The sequence below is a fragment of the Rattus rattus genome, chromosome 9, assembly GCF_011064425.1.
Source record: "Rattus rattus isolate New Zealand chromosome 9, Rrattus_CSIRO_v1, whole genome shotgun sequence".
Classification (NCBI taxonomy): domain Eukaryota; kingdom Metazoa; phylum Chordata; class Mammalia; order Rodentia; family Muridae; genus Rattus; species Rattus rattus.
In genome coordinates, this window is record NC_046162.1 from 2,747,093 (window position 1) to 2,763,782 (window position 16,690).

The 16,690-nt window shown below is 54.0% G+C and overlaps 1 protein-coding gene across 1 annotated transcript; it reads right to left on the minus strand.

Moving 5' to 3' along the window:
* Positions 1-6,585: 6,585 nt before the first annotated feature.
* On the minus strand, positions 6,586-13,474 carry Sstr5 (somatostatin receptor 5). Its single transcript, XM_032912907.1, has 2 exons — positions 13,361-13,474; positions 6,586-8,312 (listed from the first exon to the last, which is right to left on the minus strand). Exon 2 carries the CDS (start codon positions 8,271-8,273, stop codon positions 7,185-7,187), a length of 1,089 nt encoding a protein of 362 aa, XP_032768798.1. The 5' UTR covers positions 8,274-8,312; positions 13,361-13,474; the 3' UTR covers positions 6,586-7,184.
* Positions 13,475-16,690: the final 3,216 nt, after the last annotated feature.

Below are 16,690 nucleotides of genomic sequence, written 5' to 3' on the forward strand. Positions count from 1 at the left end.
CTGTGCAGGGAGGAGCACAGAGCAAAGCAGCCCCAGAGTGAAAACGTTGGCCTTGGGACGGCAACCATCTCTGACGGGTCTTACTGGTGTTTGCCTGTCCTAAGACGTAATGGTGAGAACTGGAAGGCAGAAGGTGTTCGGTCAAGGGAAGTCCAGCCACAGAGACAAAGCTCAATTCAGGAACTGCAGCTGACTGCCTCAACTTCCCCACTCGGTTTTGGCTACATGTTTCTATGCTCCTGGCATTAGATGATGCTCTCCCTAATTTTTTCTCTTATTTGAAAGCCTCATCTGAGGGGACAGACACTCTGCTCTGCCCAGGATATTCTCCACTGGGAACTGCAGCAGGCTGTCTTAAACGACTCAATTTCTGATGAATGTTTTAAGCACTCAAGTTGAGGTTTTGCTGTCTTTTTCTAGTTATTATTTTTTCCTTTTTGCTTTGTTTGAGACAGCATTTCTCTGTATAGCCCTGACTGTCCTCGAACTCAGTCTGTAGACCAGGCTGGCCTCTAACTCAGACATTTGCCTGCCCCTGCCTCCCAAGTGTTGGGATTAAAGGCCTGGGTGCCACCATTACCCGGATAATCATTCTTTTACTTGGCTTGCTAAGCATTAACTAATTCAAAATGGCAAGGGAGGCTATTGTAGTTTAGTCTCTGGACCATACAGAACTCAGGGCTGGTCAGCTGTAGGGGTCAGAGGAAGGGAGGGGCAAGGCACAGTGGACATGGCTCCATCCTCTGGCTCTGTACAATACCAGTCTGTCTGACTGTCTCCCTTAGACAGTCCCAGGGCTATCCCAGTTCTAACTCTTGAGAATCTCCCATTTCCTTACTCAGAGATGTCCACTCCAAGTGTCCTGTTCGGCTCCTGAAAAGAAAGACGACCCTGACACAGGAGGTCACCAAGACCAAGGCAGGCCTGCAAACACTTAAGCATAAAGGTCCAGAAAGATCCCAGTGGACGGGGTGGGAGGGGTGCCCAGGACTGCCCTCATCTCAGGAACCCACTCAGGATGCTGAGGCTGATGAAGCTCAAGTTACACTTTGACCCTCGGTTTGTGTATACTGAAGCTAGAATAGGAGGCCACACCCAGGGTGCTGGGCAACGTAGAGGTATGTCAGGAACTGCCTTCAAGTGCTGGTGGAGAATGCAGAACAGAAAGGGTTCCCTGTAGAGATAAAGGTACCCACACAGGAAGGAGGATGTCCAAGGGGGAGTCCTCCCAGGTCCCGGTGCCCTCCCCCCTCCCCAGATGCTGATGTCCACCGTGGGTAGCAGAGAAGCCTGAGGCAGGGACCTGGCTGTGCATCTCTAGGTCTGTTGCCTGACCAGTGAGGCACCAGGATGAACGGTCAGCACTCACAGGAGCCTGCTGGACTCCAGTGCAGGGGACAGTGCTCTCTCTGCCTTGTTCTGAGGTGTGAGGTTTATCCCGGCTGCATTCGTATGAATCTGCATCTGCGTTCTGTCCAGTTCACACGTGCAGCGGCGTGCAAAGGGCCCCCACTGGGGCCTCCACAATCAGACCTGTTCTGCAGCCCCAGGGAGCCCCACTACATTTTGACAGCCTTACAGTGTGAACACAGCTGGTTCTTCAAGGCTGCTAAGCAGCCTGGGACAGAGGCTTCCAGGTGACTCGGAAGGGCAGAGGGATTGGCACCTGGCCTTGGTGCAGACATCTGGCCTCTTGCTGTTGAGATGAAGGGACATGTGGGAAGAGCAGCCCGGGACTACGGGGTGGCAACAAGGCCAGTGGATGAATGCTCTCCTAGGCTGCTGTCTTTGCAGCCTTTGCAAGGGACTCCCAGACAACAATACCTTCACTCAGCCCTGAACCAGCACCTCAGAGCTACAGAGCAGGGGCTCCCATGTGCAGATGGATGCAGGAAATACGACTCTACCCACGGAACCCAAAATACACCTTCCACCAGGCTGGAGAGACAGGAAAACCACAGCCAGGCCTGCTTCTAGGTGACCCATTTGGAGAGACAGAACTGAGCTCACAGAGAGGCCATGTTACCATGGGCTGATACAAATCCTGCCAGAGTGTGGGCAGGGCTGAACAGGAGAAAGAGTGTGGGGGAGCCAGGTTCTCAGGGCAACGCAGGACTCAGGGTTGGCTCTTGGGGCTGTGCCTGCACCTCACCCCCTACCCTCACATAGTGATTTCTTCTCCCTCCCGGCTCATTTATCTTGAAAAGATCCCAGAGATGGAAAAGGGTGTGAGAATCAGGATTCGATTTTCTGCACAGTGATAAAAGCCTGTGGGACACGGCCGACCCTGGCAGAGTGGTAAGCACACCTTGTGAGAGAGCCCACAATGGAAAATCAATGCCACCCTGGCCAGTGCCCTGAGCAATTAGAGATTACAGTTAGAGGGAATTTATGGCAGCAGCCAGGACAGCCAGCTGTGCAGATCCAGAGTTAATCAGGAACATGCTGGCTCGACTCCATGTGATAAAACTAAGAAAAACAGAGGGGCTGGTGGGACGGCTCAGCGGTTAAGGCTGCTTGCTGCCCTCCCAGACTTGACTCTCAAAACCCACGGTTGGCAGCCCACAACGGCCTGTAACACCAGCTCCAGGGGATCTGACATCTCTGGCTTCCATGGGTACCTGCAACTCCTATGCATTTATCCATATTCATACACATATACCTACACAGAATTAAAAATAAGCAAAAATCAATCTTCTAAGAACAGAAATAGCCAGGTGTGGAGGTGAACACCTTTAAAGCCAACTCTTGGGAGGCAGAGGCAGACAGATCTCTGGGAGTTTGAGGCCAGCTAAGGAGGGAGGAAGGAAGAGAATCCAGGTGTAGACATTCTGGAGCTGTCCCTGCCAAGGAAGCTTCGTCTTGTGTTTGACTTGCAGCTGAGTGGATTCCCATCGAAGCAAAACCCTGAATCATTAGCTGAAACCCACACAACCTGACAGTTCCTACTTGGAAGCAATCAGCTGAGTAGCATTTAACACACAACTCGGAAAGCCTCTGTCTCCACTCAGTACCTCAAGGAGCCTGTGTTTATGGGTGGCCACTCAGTCTCCTCTTGGGCCCTAGTGGTTGGACTCCATTCTTGTCCTCATGGCTCTGCCTAGCCCAGACTAGCCTTGAGCACACCATGTAGTTGAGGCTAGCCTTGAGCTCCTGGTCCTCCTGCTACCAATTGCTAGGGTTACAGGTTTATGCAAGCACATCTGGTTTATCGCTATCCAGCCCAAACGATGACACAGTGCATAGGCCTGCCAAGCATGAAGCATGCCTCAGATGTGCTAGGACACGGTTCAGGATGTGCTGACACCTGTCATGGATGGACCTTTGGGGACATTATGCCAGTGTGATAAGCTGGCGATGGGACCATGATTGCATGTACACAAGATTCTTGGTGAAGTGTGATCCACTGACAGGAAGGACATGGCATTGCTGGGTGGGCGAGAGGAGCACCCCTGACTTGTTCTAGGAAACCTAGTATAACTACTTGGGGCTGAATTAGGAGCAAGGACATCTCCCCAGCCTCAAGAATCACAATTTTGAGGTGAATCTCAGATACAGAAAGAGACGCTGTCTCTGAGGTAATAGGCTTGACCATGGGCTCCTTCTCAGAAGCTTCAGGCTTCGTGGGAGGGAGGAGAATCAGGGGCCAGATGGACAGGCGTCCCCTCCAATGATTAGAGTGAAAGCTCACATATTTCCAACGTGCCTGCCACCCTTCGCACTGGCCTGTACTCACTCTGAATGGTGATGGGCCCTTTTAGTTGTGCCTGACGGTGGAGAGCCTAGGGGGGATCAGGAAGGAGAGAGGTGGAGGCCACCATCCCTGGCTGTCCCTGTTGGGACCTCTCTCTTATATTCTCTTCTGGATTGGTGATTCTGTCCCTGCCCTCTGTCTCAGCATACATAAGCTCCCACTGTTTCCAGAAGCACCATGTGCCCTTCCATAAGACTTCTATGTTGTCACTCCCACAGAGAGGCCCCTGTTTCCCATCACAGAGCACAGGATCCCAGGAAACATGAAAGACAGGCCCTGAAATTGGGGGGACCAGAAGAGACTGAATGGCCGTCACCAGCCCTGCTCTCTTGAGAACTTTCCGTGTCTCCTACTTAGTAAGAGGCGACAGTGTCCCCAGGCACCTGGGCCAGTAGCAGCCTGTGACCTTTACTCACCAACCCATCCTTCTTCCCTAGGATACCTGAAAGTGGTGGCTGATAGGAACCACCTTCCTCACAGCCACAATCTGCCCGGGGAACCCTGACAGGACTCCTGCTGATATGGTGTGGGAAGAGGCCCCGCTGTGGCACGACTAAGGGGACTGTTTCATTGTTAGCACCATTTCCAGCCTGCACCCCACCCAGCCAGGCAAACAGACATCTCCTGTCCCCCTCTGCATCCTCGGCCCTGCCCCTCAGGCTGGATTTCCTGGGCAAGGTCGCTCTGTCACCAGAACCCAGTGACTGATAAAACCCACGGATGCAGACAGCCATAAAGTAGATCAGCAGATCGCCACAGTGGCCCCAGGATGTTTGCTCTACAACTCTCCATGGCTCCAGTGGAGGACATCTCAGCCCTCATGGTGCCCAGGGCCCATGGCCCTCCTGTACACCCTCCAGACCTTTAATTCAGATGCCTCTGGCTCCTGTCTCCTGCTGGGGCCTTGTCTCCTCTGCCCATCCATACCAGCCAAGTTTGAGCTGCATTGAACCTTCCAGAATATTCCACACATTTCTGAATCCTGAGTCGTCTTTCCCTACCTTGCTCCCTAGTCAGGAACCAGTCTGGTGTTCCATCTTCCTCACCTAGCTTGTCCAGGCCACATCCTGCCCTGTTCCTGGTAGCCTAGCATCTGTATACTATGCCCACCCTGGTTCTTGCTCCCTCCAGTGTCACAGAAGCTCATCCTCACTTACAGGTGGTCCATGATGAGACCCTTGAGGCTGAGTTGGGACTCCATGTAGTCCTCTTTCCTGCTGCAACCTGTCCCTGACACCCCTGCCTATTCTGGCAGGAGGGTGAGCTTGCCCGTGCTTCTTGACCTCTGAGACCTCAGTGGTGCTGTCAGGACACTCTCTCGGCCTTGTTGCAGGGAGCAGAGGACTGACTGGTGCTGGCCCATGGGGTCAGTATGGTAGAGCCACCAGGGATAGTTGAGAAGGGGGGTTGAGTACCAGTAGTTTGGGTCTTCGGGGAGGGATGGTATGCATTTGACCAGGGGAGGGGAATGAGCAAAGGTCACAAGAGTATGGCTACATTGCAGCCCTATTGGGGTACAGGAGTGGAGTACAGGCTCTCTCGGGGCTGGGTTCCGGATGCTGCCTCCTGCCATATGGGCCTTCAGGCTGGCAAGATGGGGAACAGGGTGTGTAGAGGTATAAGGATGAAGGATAATCTAACAGACACCCTCCATCCATCCCTAGGTCCTACTCCATGGGTCCTGTTAGTCCCTAGCTCCTTGCAGGAGGATGCGGGCTGACTGTCACGTCTGTACCCCTGAGGGCACTCTTGCCTTGTTAGGGACCCCCTTTGTCAAAACTGTTGGCAGACATCTGAGCCCTCTGCTAATTCTCCTGGGCCATTTGGTACGGATGCTTTTTGCAACGCCATCCCAGGAGGCTCGACGGTGGGCAGAGGCTGGGGGTGGGGGATGGGGTAAAGGGACACACCTCTCTTCAGGAGTGGAGTCACAGTGGGTAGGGTGGTTTTTGCCACCAGCTCCTGAGAACTGAGGACTGGAACCACCAGCTGGGGTGGACCCCTGCCTCACCTGGGGTCAGTTCTCGGGGAGTTGGTGATGTTGCACCTTGTGGGGGCTCTCTGCTTTAGGCTGGCTTCACTTGGTTCTACCGACAATATTTGCTTTGGGAAAGAAGCTGACAGTTTATTTCCTAATTTATTCAGAGGCAGGCTGTCGAACAGGAGGGCCCTCATTTTGAGGGCTGAGTTTCCAGGGTTGGCCTCTGCCTAGGGAGGGGTCGCACTTGAGACACAGCAGCTCCCACAACCTTCCCTCTGCTCAGTCCTGCTGGCCTGGCCTCTGCACCCTCTCAGGGAGCCAGGCATGCCAGGGAGGGCAACCCAGAGCAGAAGAATAGTGGGGTTAACATCCTTCTCCAGCCCTGGGGACACCATGGCAAAATGTGGATATGGGAGCTCTGAACATGTTCTGGGTCTGGAGTAGAGAAGCTGCTGAAAGCGTCTGAGGAGGGATCACAGATTCACCAGGGGCTTGGCCCTCTCTGGCACTGGTATTTGCACTCTCTCACAGGGTAGGTCTTTCCAGGCTCTGCTGTTTGTGCTGGGAGCAGTTCCTGCCTGCTACCTGCTTGCCTTGCTCCCTCTCCAGGGACAGAGCCCCAACCTTAAAGAGATAGAGGGCTGTTAAGTCCCCAGTGCGTTCTCCTAGTCTCTAAGCCTCAATAGAACCTATTCTCAGGGTCACCCTAACTGGGCCGGATTCTAGTGTGTCCCCTCCTCTTCCCACTCTTCACCATGTGTCTGCCCCACCCACCCACTCCCATCATAAAGGCCAAGGCCTCGCTTTCCTTGTGCTGGAGAAAGATGGGGAGCAGCCAGAATAGGGTCCCAGGGTTTCTTCTCTGCTGTCCCAGGACCAGTGCAGCTTGGTTGCAACTGTTGCCTCAAAGTACATGCAGCTACAGGATCACAGAGGTTAAACACACGTGAACACCTTTCATTTGTCCTCCATGCTGACCAGAACATGGATTGGTGGCTGAGGGCTAGCAGCCCAGCACAGCTTCAGGGTGGGTAATCACCAGCACACACTAATAGTCTACATGAGAATCACCTCTTGACTCCCTCTTGGAAAATCGCTTCTTGGCCTTGAGAGACTGACAAGAATTATGCCACAGCAGGGGTGGAGGTGCCTGAATATTTCCAGGGGCAAAAAGCCAGCCCTTTCTCCCTGCTAAGTCTGTCACGTGGTCTCCAAACTCTCACCCCTGGTCTGGCAGAACGTTTTGGTGAGAGAGATGGTCAGTCACCACGGGAAGACACCTGCTGTGCTACGTCTGCCCATGGCTTAAGCCACACACAGCTGTCTTCACACCGCCACTGAGAGGAGTCCAACTTGTAGGCCTGGGGGCGAGTGCATCTCTGCAAACTCTCAGATCCCAGAAGACAACGCAGCGGAGCCTGGAGGACCCCCAGGGTGTTACAGGGGCATTCAAAGCCTGCTGGTCTGCATGAGCCCATTGGCCTCGCAGCTGCGTGTGGGCAGTGTGGCCTGAGGCCGCCCACTCTTGTCTGGCCGTGGCTCTATGGCGTCCGCATCCTCCATACCGTATCCTCTACGTAGGCACAGAACCTTCCGGAAGCTCTGGCGGAAGTTATCCGAGAGAAAGCCGTAGAGCAGGGGGTTGGCACAGCTATTGGCATAAGATAGGACCACCACAAAGAAATAGAGGCCGGCAGACGTGGGTTCCTCGGGCAGTGTGAAGGCCAGGTTGACGATGTTGACGATGAAGAAAGGCAGCCAGCAGCCCACAAACACCAGCACCACGACCACCACCATGCGAGTCACCTTGCGCTCCGAGCGCCTCCGCCTTGAGGAGCCTACGCGCATGCCTGCAGCCTTCACCTTGACCACAATGAGCAGGTAGCACAAGCAGATGACCAGCAGGGGCCCAAAGAAGCCCAGCACAGACGTGTAGGTGATGAAGGCTGCACCCCACAGCCCCACAGGCTCTGGCCAGCTCAGGTTGCAGGTGCCCCAGCCCTCCTGGACATCCGCGAAGACCAAGAGCGGCAGAGACATGAGCAGCGAAAAGACCCAGACGGCCGCGCTGGCCATCTTGGCTACCCGTGGGCGACGCCACCGGGCTGAGCGGAGAGGGTGGACCACGGCCAGGTAGCGGTCAACACTCATGACCATCAGGCAGAAGATACTAGTGAACTGGTTGATGCCATCCAGTGTCATGACCAGGCGGCACAAGAAGGAGCCGAAGGGCCAGTAGGAGACAGCGTTCTGTGTGGCCAGGAAAGGAAGTCCCAACATAAATAATACGTCAGCCACGGCCAGGTTCAGGATGTACACGTTAGTAACTGTCTTCATCTTGGCGTGCCGCAGCACCACATAAATGACCAGTGTATTTCCGCTCAGTCCCACGGTGCACACCAACAGGTAGAGCACAGGCACTAATACTGCCCGGGCTCCCATTGGCGATGCTGGGCCCACCAGAGACCAGTTATGGTTACCACTGGAAGCAGCTGAGGCATTCCAGCTTGGTGTGGAGGCCAGAGAGAGGGGCTCCATGCTGTCAGCTTCAGGCCGGGTGCCAGACCACAAGTGTCTCTGCAAGAGAAGAGGGTGTCACTAGTGGGCACATTCAGGCATTCCTTCCCCCGGCTGTCCCCAGCCCGCCTGCCTGACGTTGATGGGTAAACACCATTAGTCACGTTCAACTTGGCTGGGAATCACATTAAGCAAATTGTTTGGAAAACAAGCTAGAGAGGAAGAAGAAGCCACCGCAGGGACAAGAAGATGGGTGGCTGGGTGAGCCAAGAGGGGTATTATCTGTCGATACAGATACTGCAGTGGCTGCCCTATGACCCATAACCCACGACTTCCCCGGCTTGGCCTCTGCTCTCCAGCACTCTCTCCAAAACCTCTCAGAGCCCCGAGGGCAGCATTTCAGGAATGACATGAGCTCAAAAGGTATCACTTCCCCAGGAGTCCCCAGACTATGAGGAGAAGTAGCTGATAGAAAAAGACTGGGAGGGTGAGATGCTGTGGCTGTGGTAAGCGCACCATGGCCGACACATGTAGCATCCTAGACCTGTTCTGTCAATAAGTCCAAGGCTGGACTCTCTCTGGGGCAGGGCCTTCCCTCCACAGGAGGGTCTAGGGAATGCTGTCCTCAGTAGACAGTTTCTACCCCCTGCAGAGCCTGAGGCTCTCAGAAGCAGCAATGACTCCAGAGGTCCCTGGATGACATTTTGGCTGGCCTACCTTATCACCCCTCAGGATACTGGGTTGATGCTAGTGCCTGCCCAGGGCAAAGGTCAGTCTCCTGCTCAGCCAAGGCAGATATCCTTAAGCCCTGGGCTTAGTGCATAGTGCGCATCTGGAAGGTGCCTAAAGCAGGGAGGCAAACGCACGGAACAGACGTGACAGCCAATGGGAACACACCAGGCTGCGGACATAGCACAGGAGGGGCACACAACCCACCACGTGGCAGAGTCAGAGGGCAGTGGGCTGAGTCCTGGGAAGCAGAGTGAGGGTGCACGGGCTTTGTAGAGAAGGTAGGGAGGCAGGTGTGGGAGGACAGAGCCTGACAGATGAGTGGCAGGTGCCCACACTCCCTCGCTTGCTTTGTGTCTCACTGCTTGAAGTCTTTCATAAAAACAAAGATGCCCAAGAAGAAATAAACTAGACGCCTCCATCACTTGGGAAGAAGATGGGCAGGACTGGCGCCTATGGTTGGGCAATCATCATGAAATGTGGGAAGGACACAGGCCAAGGACAGGCCACAGGGAGACAGGAGTCCCTAGCCTGCTCAGCTGATCTGCAGGGGCCTGAGCCAGGCAGACATGGGACACTCCAATAGCTGTCAGGGCAGGACCTAGTCCTAGGGTGACAAGGATCATGCAGAAACGATTACAATCTGATATACAAGGAAAGGCAGGCCAGGAAGCAGGGGTCCTGGAGTGAACAGCACAGAGAGGGAAAGAAAAGATTTCTCCCCCAAGAGGCCAACGCACCAGAGGTTCATGGTTCATGCTCTCAAGGTTCATGGATGCTAAGGTATATGACCTGGAAAGCCAAGGGGAAAGGGATTGGCAGTGTATTGGCCAGGAAAAGGTGAAACAAAATCAGCTGACTTAACTAGCATGCCTTGGACACGTTTCAGTAAGCGCAAGATCTTTGAGTAAAGCATGGATAAAATATTTTTGAGGAGCAAGGGGTAAACAGAGCAGCCCCCACCTCACCCCCACACAAACCTTTTAAGTCACAGACTTTGGGCATGAAAAGTAGTCATTTTAATGCTGGGAGAGGCGGCTCATCTAGTAAGAGTGCAGACCGTTCTTGCAGAGGACCCAGTTTTGATTCCCAGCACTTAGGTGAGGCACCTTACAACTGCCTGGAATTCCAGCTCCCGGGGGTCTGATGCCTCTGGCAGCCATGAACATCTCTACTTACATGTGTACAACCACACACAATCAAAAAATAAAACAAAACAATCTCCTAAAAATGGAAACTAGAGTCATTTAAATAAACAACTAAGGGGGAAAAAAGGAAGCCCACAAAACCCACGATTAATTCTAATCTAGATATCTAGATAGTGTTGAGGAGAGAATTGGTGAATTAGAGTATACTGAGGGATGCTCAGAGATGCATACATGGAAGAGACAGGAAGACCAAGCAGGGACCACAAGGACAATGAGGAAAGATGAGACCTCATCTTGCAGAGAGGATGCCATATGCCTCCTCCTGGCTAATCGTGTCTCTAGTAGGATTAAGTCACCATACACCAGCATCATCTCTGAGCTACAGAGCATCACATAAGGAGAAAATCCTGAAGAGTGTTAGCAGGACACACTAAAGTGAGAATGACAGTACTATTCCATCAGCAAAGATGGGAGGTACGTGATAACCCTTATTTAATAAAAAAGGCCAAGGGAAGACCTAAGGATGTAGAGTGATTACCTAGCAGGCATGATTACCTGAGTTCAATTCCTAGCATAAACCAGATGTGATAGCACAGGCTTGTGATTCCTGAGAGAGACTGAGGCAGAGGATCAGAAACTCAAGGTCTTCCATGACTACATACTAGGTTTGAGGCCAGCCTGGGATACAAGAGACCTGGTCTTAAGATAAGAAAGGGTTGAAGAGATGGCTCAGTGTTTGAGAGCACTAGCTGCCCTTCCAGAGGAACCCAGGTTCGATTCCTAGCACTCTCATGACAGCTCACTGTCTATAACTCCAGTCCCAGGGGATCAAGGCTCTCTCTCTTTTTTAAAAGATTTATTTATTTATTTTATGCACATAAGTAACTGTAGCTGTCTTCAGACACACCAGAAGAGGACATCAGATCTCATTACAGATGGTTGTGAACCACCATGTGGTTGCTGGGAATTGAACTCAGGACCTCTGGAAGAACAATCAGTGCTCTTAACCACTGAGCCATCTCTCCAGCCCGGATCAAGGCTCTCTTATGGCCTCTGCATGCACGGCACTGCATGCATGCGGTACATAGATATACATGAAGGCAAAATACCCATACACATATAAGAAAACTTAAAAAGACAGTGTTAGAGGAGCTCCCTTGGAGGTCAGTAGATTGAACTGCTGATAGGCTCACAGAGACTGGCTGACAGCAGGGGCTGGTCTCAGGAAGTATCTTTAGTGGCATTTTAAAAGTAACGCTCACAGGTACCATGGACAGCTGTGGAGACCTCTCTTTAAAAGGCCCATGGTTTAGAGCCAACCAGGAGTAGTGAAATGTCAATGAGGAGACCAGTGTGCATGGAACCACGGCAGAGACTTTCGAGTCATCTCTCCCGGAAAGACCAACCTAGGGACCTGAAGTGAGTTTGAGAAAGATGATGGCTCAGCCCCTGAAGATGGGCTGTCCACTGTCGGGGGTCGTGGGGGAGGGCTAATGGGCTCAGGCCCTCCAGAAGAGGCTCCGCCTTGGGGTAGCAGTTCTTGAGCACATGTGTCTGACCTTAAGTCTAGCTCTTAGTTTCCCTGGGCTCCTCTGAGGCTACTCTCTGACCGGCTCCTTCTCACTGCTACCCAGAGCCCAGGAGTGGCTTAGCAGACCACTAGCCCTTGCTGTCTGTGCAAACACTACAGTTCCCAACCAGTCTCGGGGCTGCAAAGAACAAAATAGGCCCTAGAGCTGCTCCTGTCTTTTGGAACATAATTCTGCAAGACCCGTTTTTAAAAGAGTAATTTTTTTTTTTATTCACAAGAATTACATGTTCAGGGGAAACTGCCCCTCCAGCCATTTCAGTTGTGGGAGGGTGGGGTTTTCACGTCAGAGTCCAACCAAAGACCTGTTTAGCCAACCCCCGTTAATGTCACTTCCCCAGCACATGCTGGCCCTGCCCACCTCACACCTGTTATCTTTGAGACTTTGGTGTTTGACGGGACACTGATTCATCTGCAGATGCAAGTGTCAGATCGCCCATCCTGTAGGCTTCTGTCACTCTCCTGCTTTGATGAGGGAGGGGCTAGAGCCACACCCACCCTCTGCATCCCATCCCCACCCTCAGCGATTAACGATCCCCCTCTTGCTGCCTTTCCCCAAATACACTCCACCTCTGAACACTTCTGGAGACTGCCAGAGCCAAGGCAGGGGGGAACATTAGGCAGGAAGGCCTGCCAGGTGGACCAACAGGGAGGCTAGGACAACACAAACCTCTCGAAGGGGCTCAAGTGGGTCCCCCTGCCCTGAAGAAGGATATTTCCATTTCCAACCCATTTCCTCGGAAATCTGAGCCTTTACTTTATGGAGAACCCAATACCGGCTTATGATTGGTCATTGCTGCTACTGGATGCTCTTGTGCATCCCACCTGACCCAGCGATGCATTCTGTTGCTCGGCAACAGTTCCAACATCTGACTTCGGGCACCCGGGTTCTGGCTATCATAACCCTAAGTCATGCAACTGGTGGCAGGGACAGGAAGGGCCCTGAACATCAAAGAAAGTTCCAGGACGTTCTCCCTCCCACGTAGGGGGCATTATGACTGGAGGACTGTGAGGCTTCAAGACACCAGTGACTCGCCATGGCCATGTGGGGACTCAATTCCCAGAGGGAAGGGGTGTACCCAGATTTCCTGCTCTGGTGCAAACAATCCTGGGGACCTTAGATCCCATAGGGCGTCTATAAGTGCCAGGCCACAGCCCCATGGTTGACACCACTCTGCCGCCCTCCCGCGGACCCATATGCGTTCGCCACTGCTCCTCCCCGACCGTCCCCAACCCTCGGCGTCCAGCTGCAGACCTCCTGGCCTGCCTGATGCTCCCGCTGCGCCCTCCCACCTTCCCTCCGAGACCGTGGCTCCAGAGGCCTCTGGGCTCACCCAGTTCGCAACCCTCCCTGGCACTAGGCGCGCGCGCCATGGAGAGACCAGGGGCGCATAAGCAGAGGGAGTCGTCTGAGTCCCCTGTGGCTTCTGACCTGACCCAGGCACACCGGGAGGCCTCCGAGTCTCCGAGACAGAGGCAAAGGGATGCAGCTCCGGGGTTGGGGAGCGGACGCGAGAGGGGCTGGGGCAGAGGCAGGTGAGCCCAGCAGATGCCCAGAGGAGCTTGGCAGCTGCAGGCAGGGGCCGAATGGCGGGACCCCAGGCCTGAACTGCGCTCAGAGACAGCAGGAAGAAGCGACAGACCTGTGCAGGACAGGGTGCCCACGCCGGGGCGGGCACGGCGGCGGTACTTCGCGGTTAGGCAGCGCACTCGGGCTCAAAGAGCAGTGTGCTCACTCGATTGCTGTACGAAGTCGGCGCCCGCCCTCAGGCTAGGGGGAGGGCAAAGAGGGTGGAGGAGATAGAGAGGGCGGGGCGAAGCCGGGCGGGGCGAGAGCCTCCAGTGGGGTGGGCTGGTGAGGCAGGGTAGAAAGGGCGAGCTCCCGTGTGCAGGTCGAGAAAGGGAGTTTCCGGAGGATCTGGGGATCGGGGCAGTGGAGTCGGGTTGCCTGGGTGGACTCTGGTCTAGCTACACGATGCCCCAAGTCACCTAAGTCTACCAGTCTCTGAGACCTTTGTGCAGCCCTGTGGACAGTGACTTAGACCACGCCCCCACCTCATCCTTTTTCCAACAACCAGTTTGGTCTGCGACTGGAAGCTTAAGGCTGAAGGGAGTCCCCCTCTGGTGCTTGGAGAGTTTGAGTCCTCACTCCTGAGAGAAGTCTGGTGGCCTATAGAGATGTCTGAGGTGAGGTTCCAAGAACAGAGGGGAGGCAGTGGTGTGATCCCTGAACAGGTAGGGGTGAGCTGGGGAATCTGCACTTCCCACCAGGCCCCAGGCTTTGGGAAGCTGCTCGCTGAAGAGTTGCTAACTTTAACAAGAGTTGAGTGCCTGCCTCCTCTGGCTCTAGGAACAGAGGCTGTCCCAGCAGCTCTCTGACCCAGAGAGCTGGCACACAATTCAGTTCTTTACCATGATCTGAAGCTCTGCAGTACCACCAGAACAGCTGAGAGACACACATCCAGTTGACATCAGGACCTGGCCAAAGGATCTGGGAGTCAGCTTGTCCTCAAGTGGAGATGCTTCAGCTGATCAGGTAGGTGGTGCCTGCTCTCTCTCTCTCTCTCTCTCTCTCTCTCTCTCTCTCTCTCTCTCTCTCTCTCTCCCTCTCTCATCTCTCTCATTCTATGGTTTCTCTATGGAACTTGGATTAGGTGTGCAATGGAGAGAGTTCAACCGCTTAGCAATGGTCCGTGCTCCAGCTCCTCATGTTACTCCTCCCTAGGCAGACTTGGACTCCACATTTAGGAAGGGTTCAACCTTTCCTTTGTCCAGGGCTCCATCTCCTAAGTGGCTGTCAGCTTCCCGAGGAGGTTGTCCAAAATCCCGCCACAAGGACACCTCCACTGTTCTGCAGTCTGAGGGTGGGGGTGGGGTCCTCTTTGGCTTTGGATGGCAGCTGCTAGCCCTTTCCCTCCAGGCGCTGACAGCTGCCTTCTCTGGTGCCCTATAGGGTACATCGAGGCAGATTGAGCCACTCTGGATCCCCAGGGTCTCTGCTAGATACAGGCATGGCATGAGGGAGAAACCAGATGTTCGAGGTGATGTGGGAGGCTTTCTGGTGACTGTGTGGGATGAGGAGACAGGCTGAGGTGCAGGAGAGTGTCCTCTTGTTTGGGGGTTATTCTGGGTACTTATCACCAGGCCTTCCGAACCCTCTCCTAGGTAGGAGATCATTTCTGAGCACTCCCAGTGAGGTAGACAACCCCGCCCCCCTGGACACAAACAGCGTCTGTCCCACTAGTTCAGTGTGTAGCAGAGAGCAATAAACAATAACAAAAATTAATATAGGAAATTCTAGGGACTGGAGAGATGGCTCATCAGGACTAAGATTTGATCCCCAGCTCAAAATGGTCTGTAACTCCCCTCTCGGGGAATGTGGTGTCCTCTTCTGGCCTCTGGGGACACGAGGCACACACGTAGTACACAGGTACAACACCATACACAGAAATAAAATAATAAAAATAAGGAATATTTAGATTGTAATAAAGACAAGCAGGAGGCCGGGAACCATCGTTGATGCAGTGTGGACTACCGAGGAAGAGGAAATCAGCAGATTGAAGGCCCCGGAGCAGAGAGACGCTCGTGGCTGAGCGAGGGAGCCATACAGATGTGACTCCTTGTTCTGTTCCACGACTCTGGCCCTTCTCCGTTCCAGCCACTGTCCATTCATGCTTCTGCTGCCTGTCACCAGCCCTCTCCTGCACCCATACTGCTTACTGTGGTTATGTCCGAGATTGGAAGATGGGCAGAGTAGGCAGTCGAGGCTGCCCAGAGACCAGCAAGGAGGCCGCAGGAGGCTGCTTCCAGATAGCACATGCGCCTAGCCTCATCTGCCCTAGACTCCTCCAACTGGGACAACAGAGACAAGCTACTCACCTCATCCCAGAGCCTAATCCTTCCACCACCCCAGTCTCCAACAGAACCCCATTCGGGCTGACCCCCACCTGACCACACCTCAGGCCAACAGAGTGCACTTCGTGGTGGACAGGGTCCCATGTCTCCAGCTCCCTTGTCTCTGAGCTGGCAAAGACTGAGGCTACCCACACCCAAAACTCCAGCAAACGCACCCTCACGACCCTGCTTGGCCACACCAAAGTTGGCTCCTTCTCAGAGAATTTTCCCATTATGCGACATGGGATGAAGTGTGGCAGGAGCTGGCCTCTGGCTGCCATCTGAGCCAGAGGTGCTGCAGGCTGAACGTAGGGGTTGCCTTTGGCCATAAAGCCACCCTAGAGATGGCACTAGTGGGACATAGGCTGGGCCACAGTGGACCTTGCTCTCAGAGTCTCACGTGAAGACTAACTCTGTAGGCTGGTCACTGAGGTGGCCAGACTCATTCCCCACCCAACGGAATTCAGGTCAGCCCCTCACTTGGGCCCTGTGGTAGCAGGCTGGGGGAAACCACTGCTCCTTCCCGAGGGCAGGCCAGTTCCCACAGGTATCTGTCTGCCATATTGGCCCAGAGGCAAGCTCTGCTGTAACTTGATGGCCTAAGGTTCTCGAGACAATCAGGTCCCTCTCCTCCAGACACAGAGCCAGGTTGCTGGACATCTGTGGGCTGCTTGTCTATATGAAGTCTTAATACAAGGTCCCAAGGCAGGAGGCAAGGGGCGTCCAGAAGGACAGGTGAAAGGATGGGTGGGCCCAGAGTCTCCTCAAAGGAATGTGGTGTCCAGACATGGTCAGCAAAAGGACCCAGCCTGAGAGTCTAGGTGTTTTCAGCCACCTATTGTGTCTGTCATACACAGAGAGCTCCGTGCCTCTCGGTCTCCTCTAATTCGAGGGGCTGGTTCCCAGATCTGCCTGTTGACTCTGCTCTGTGCGATGTCTCTCTTGGCTGCCTGGCCTTGTCCAGCACTCTGGATAGCCTCCTGGGCAGGTGCTAATGACTGCCACCTTCTACTCCACAGGTTAGGCGTGTGAAGTACGTGAGCAGCAGGAGCCCCAGGAGCAAGATGGAGACCAAACCA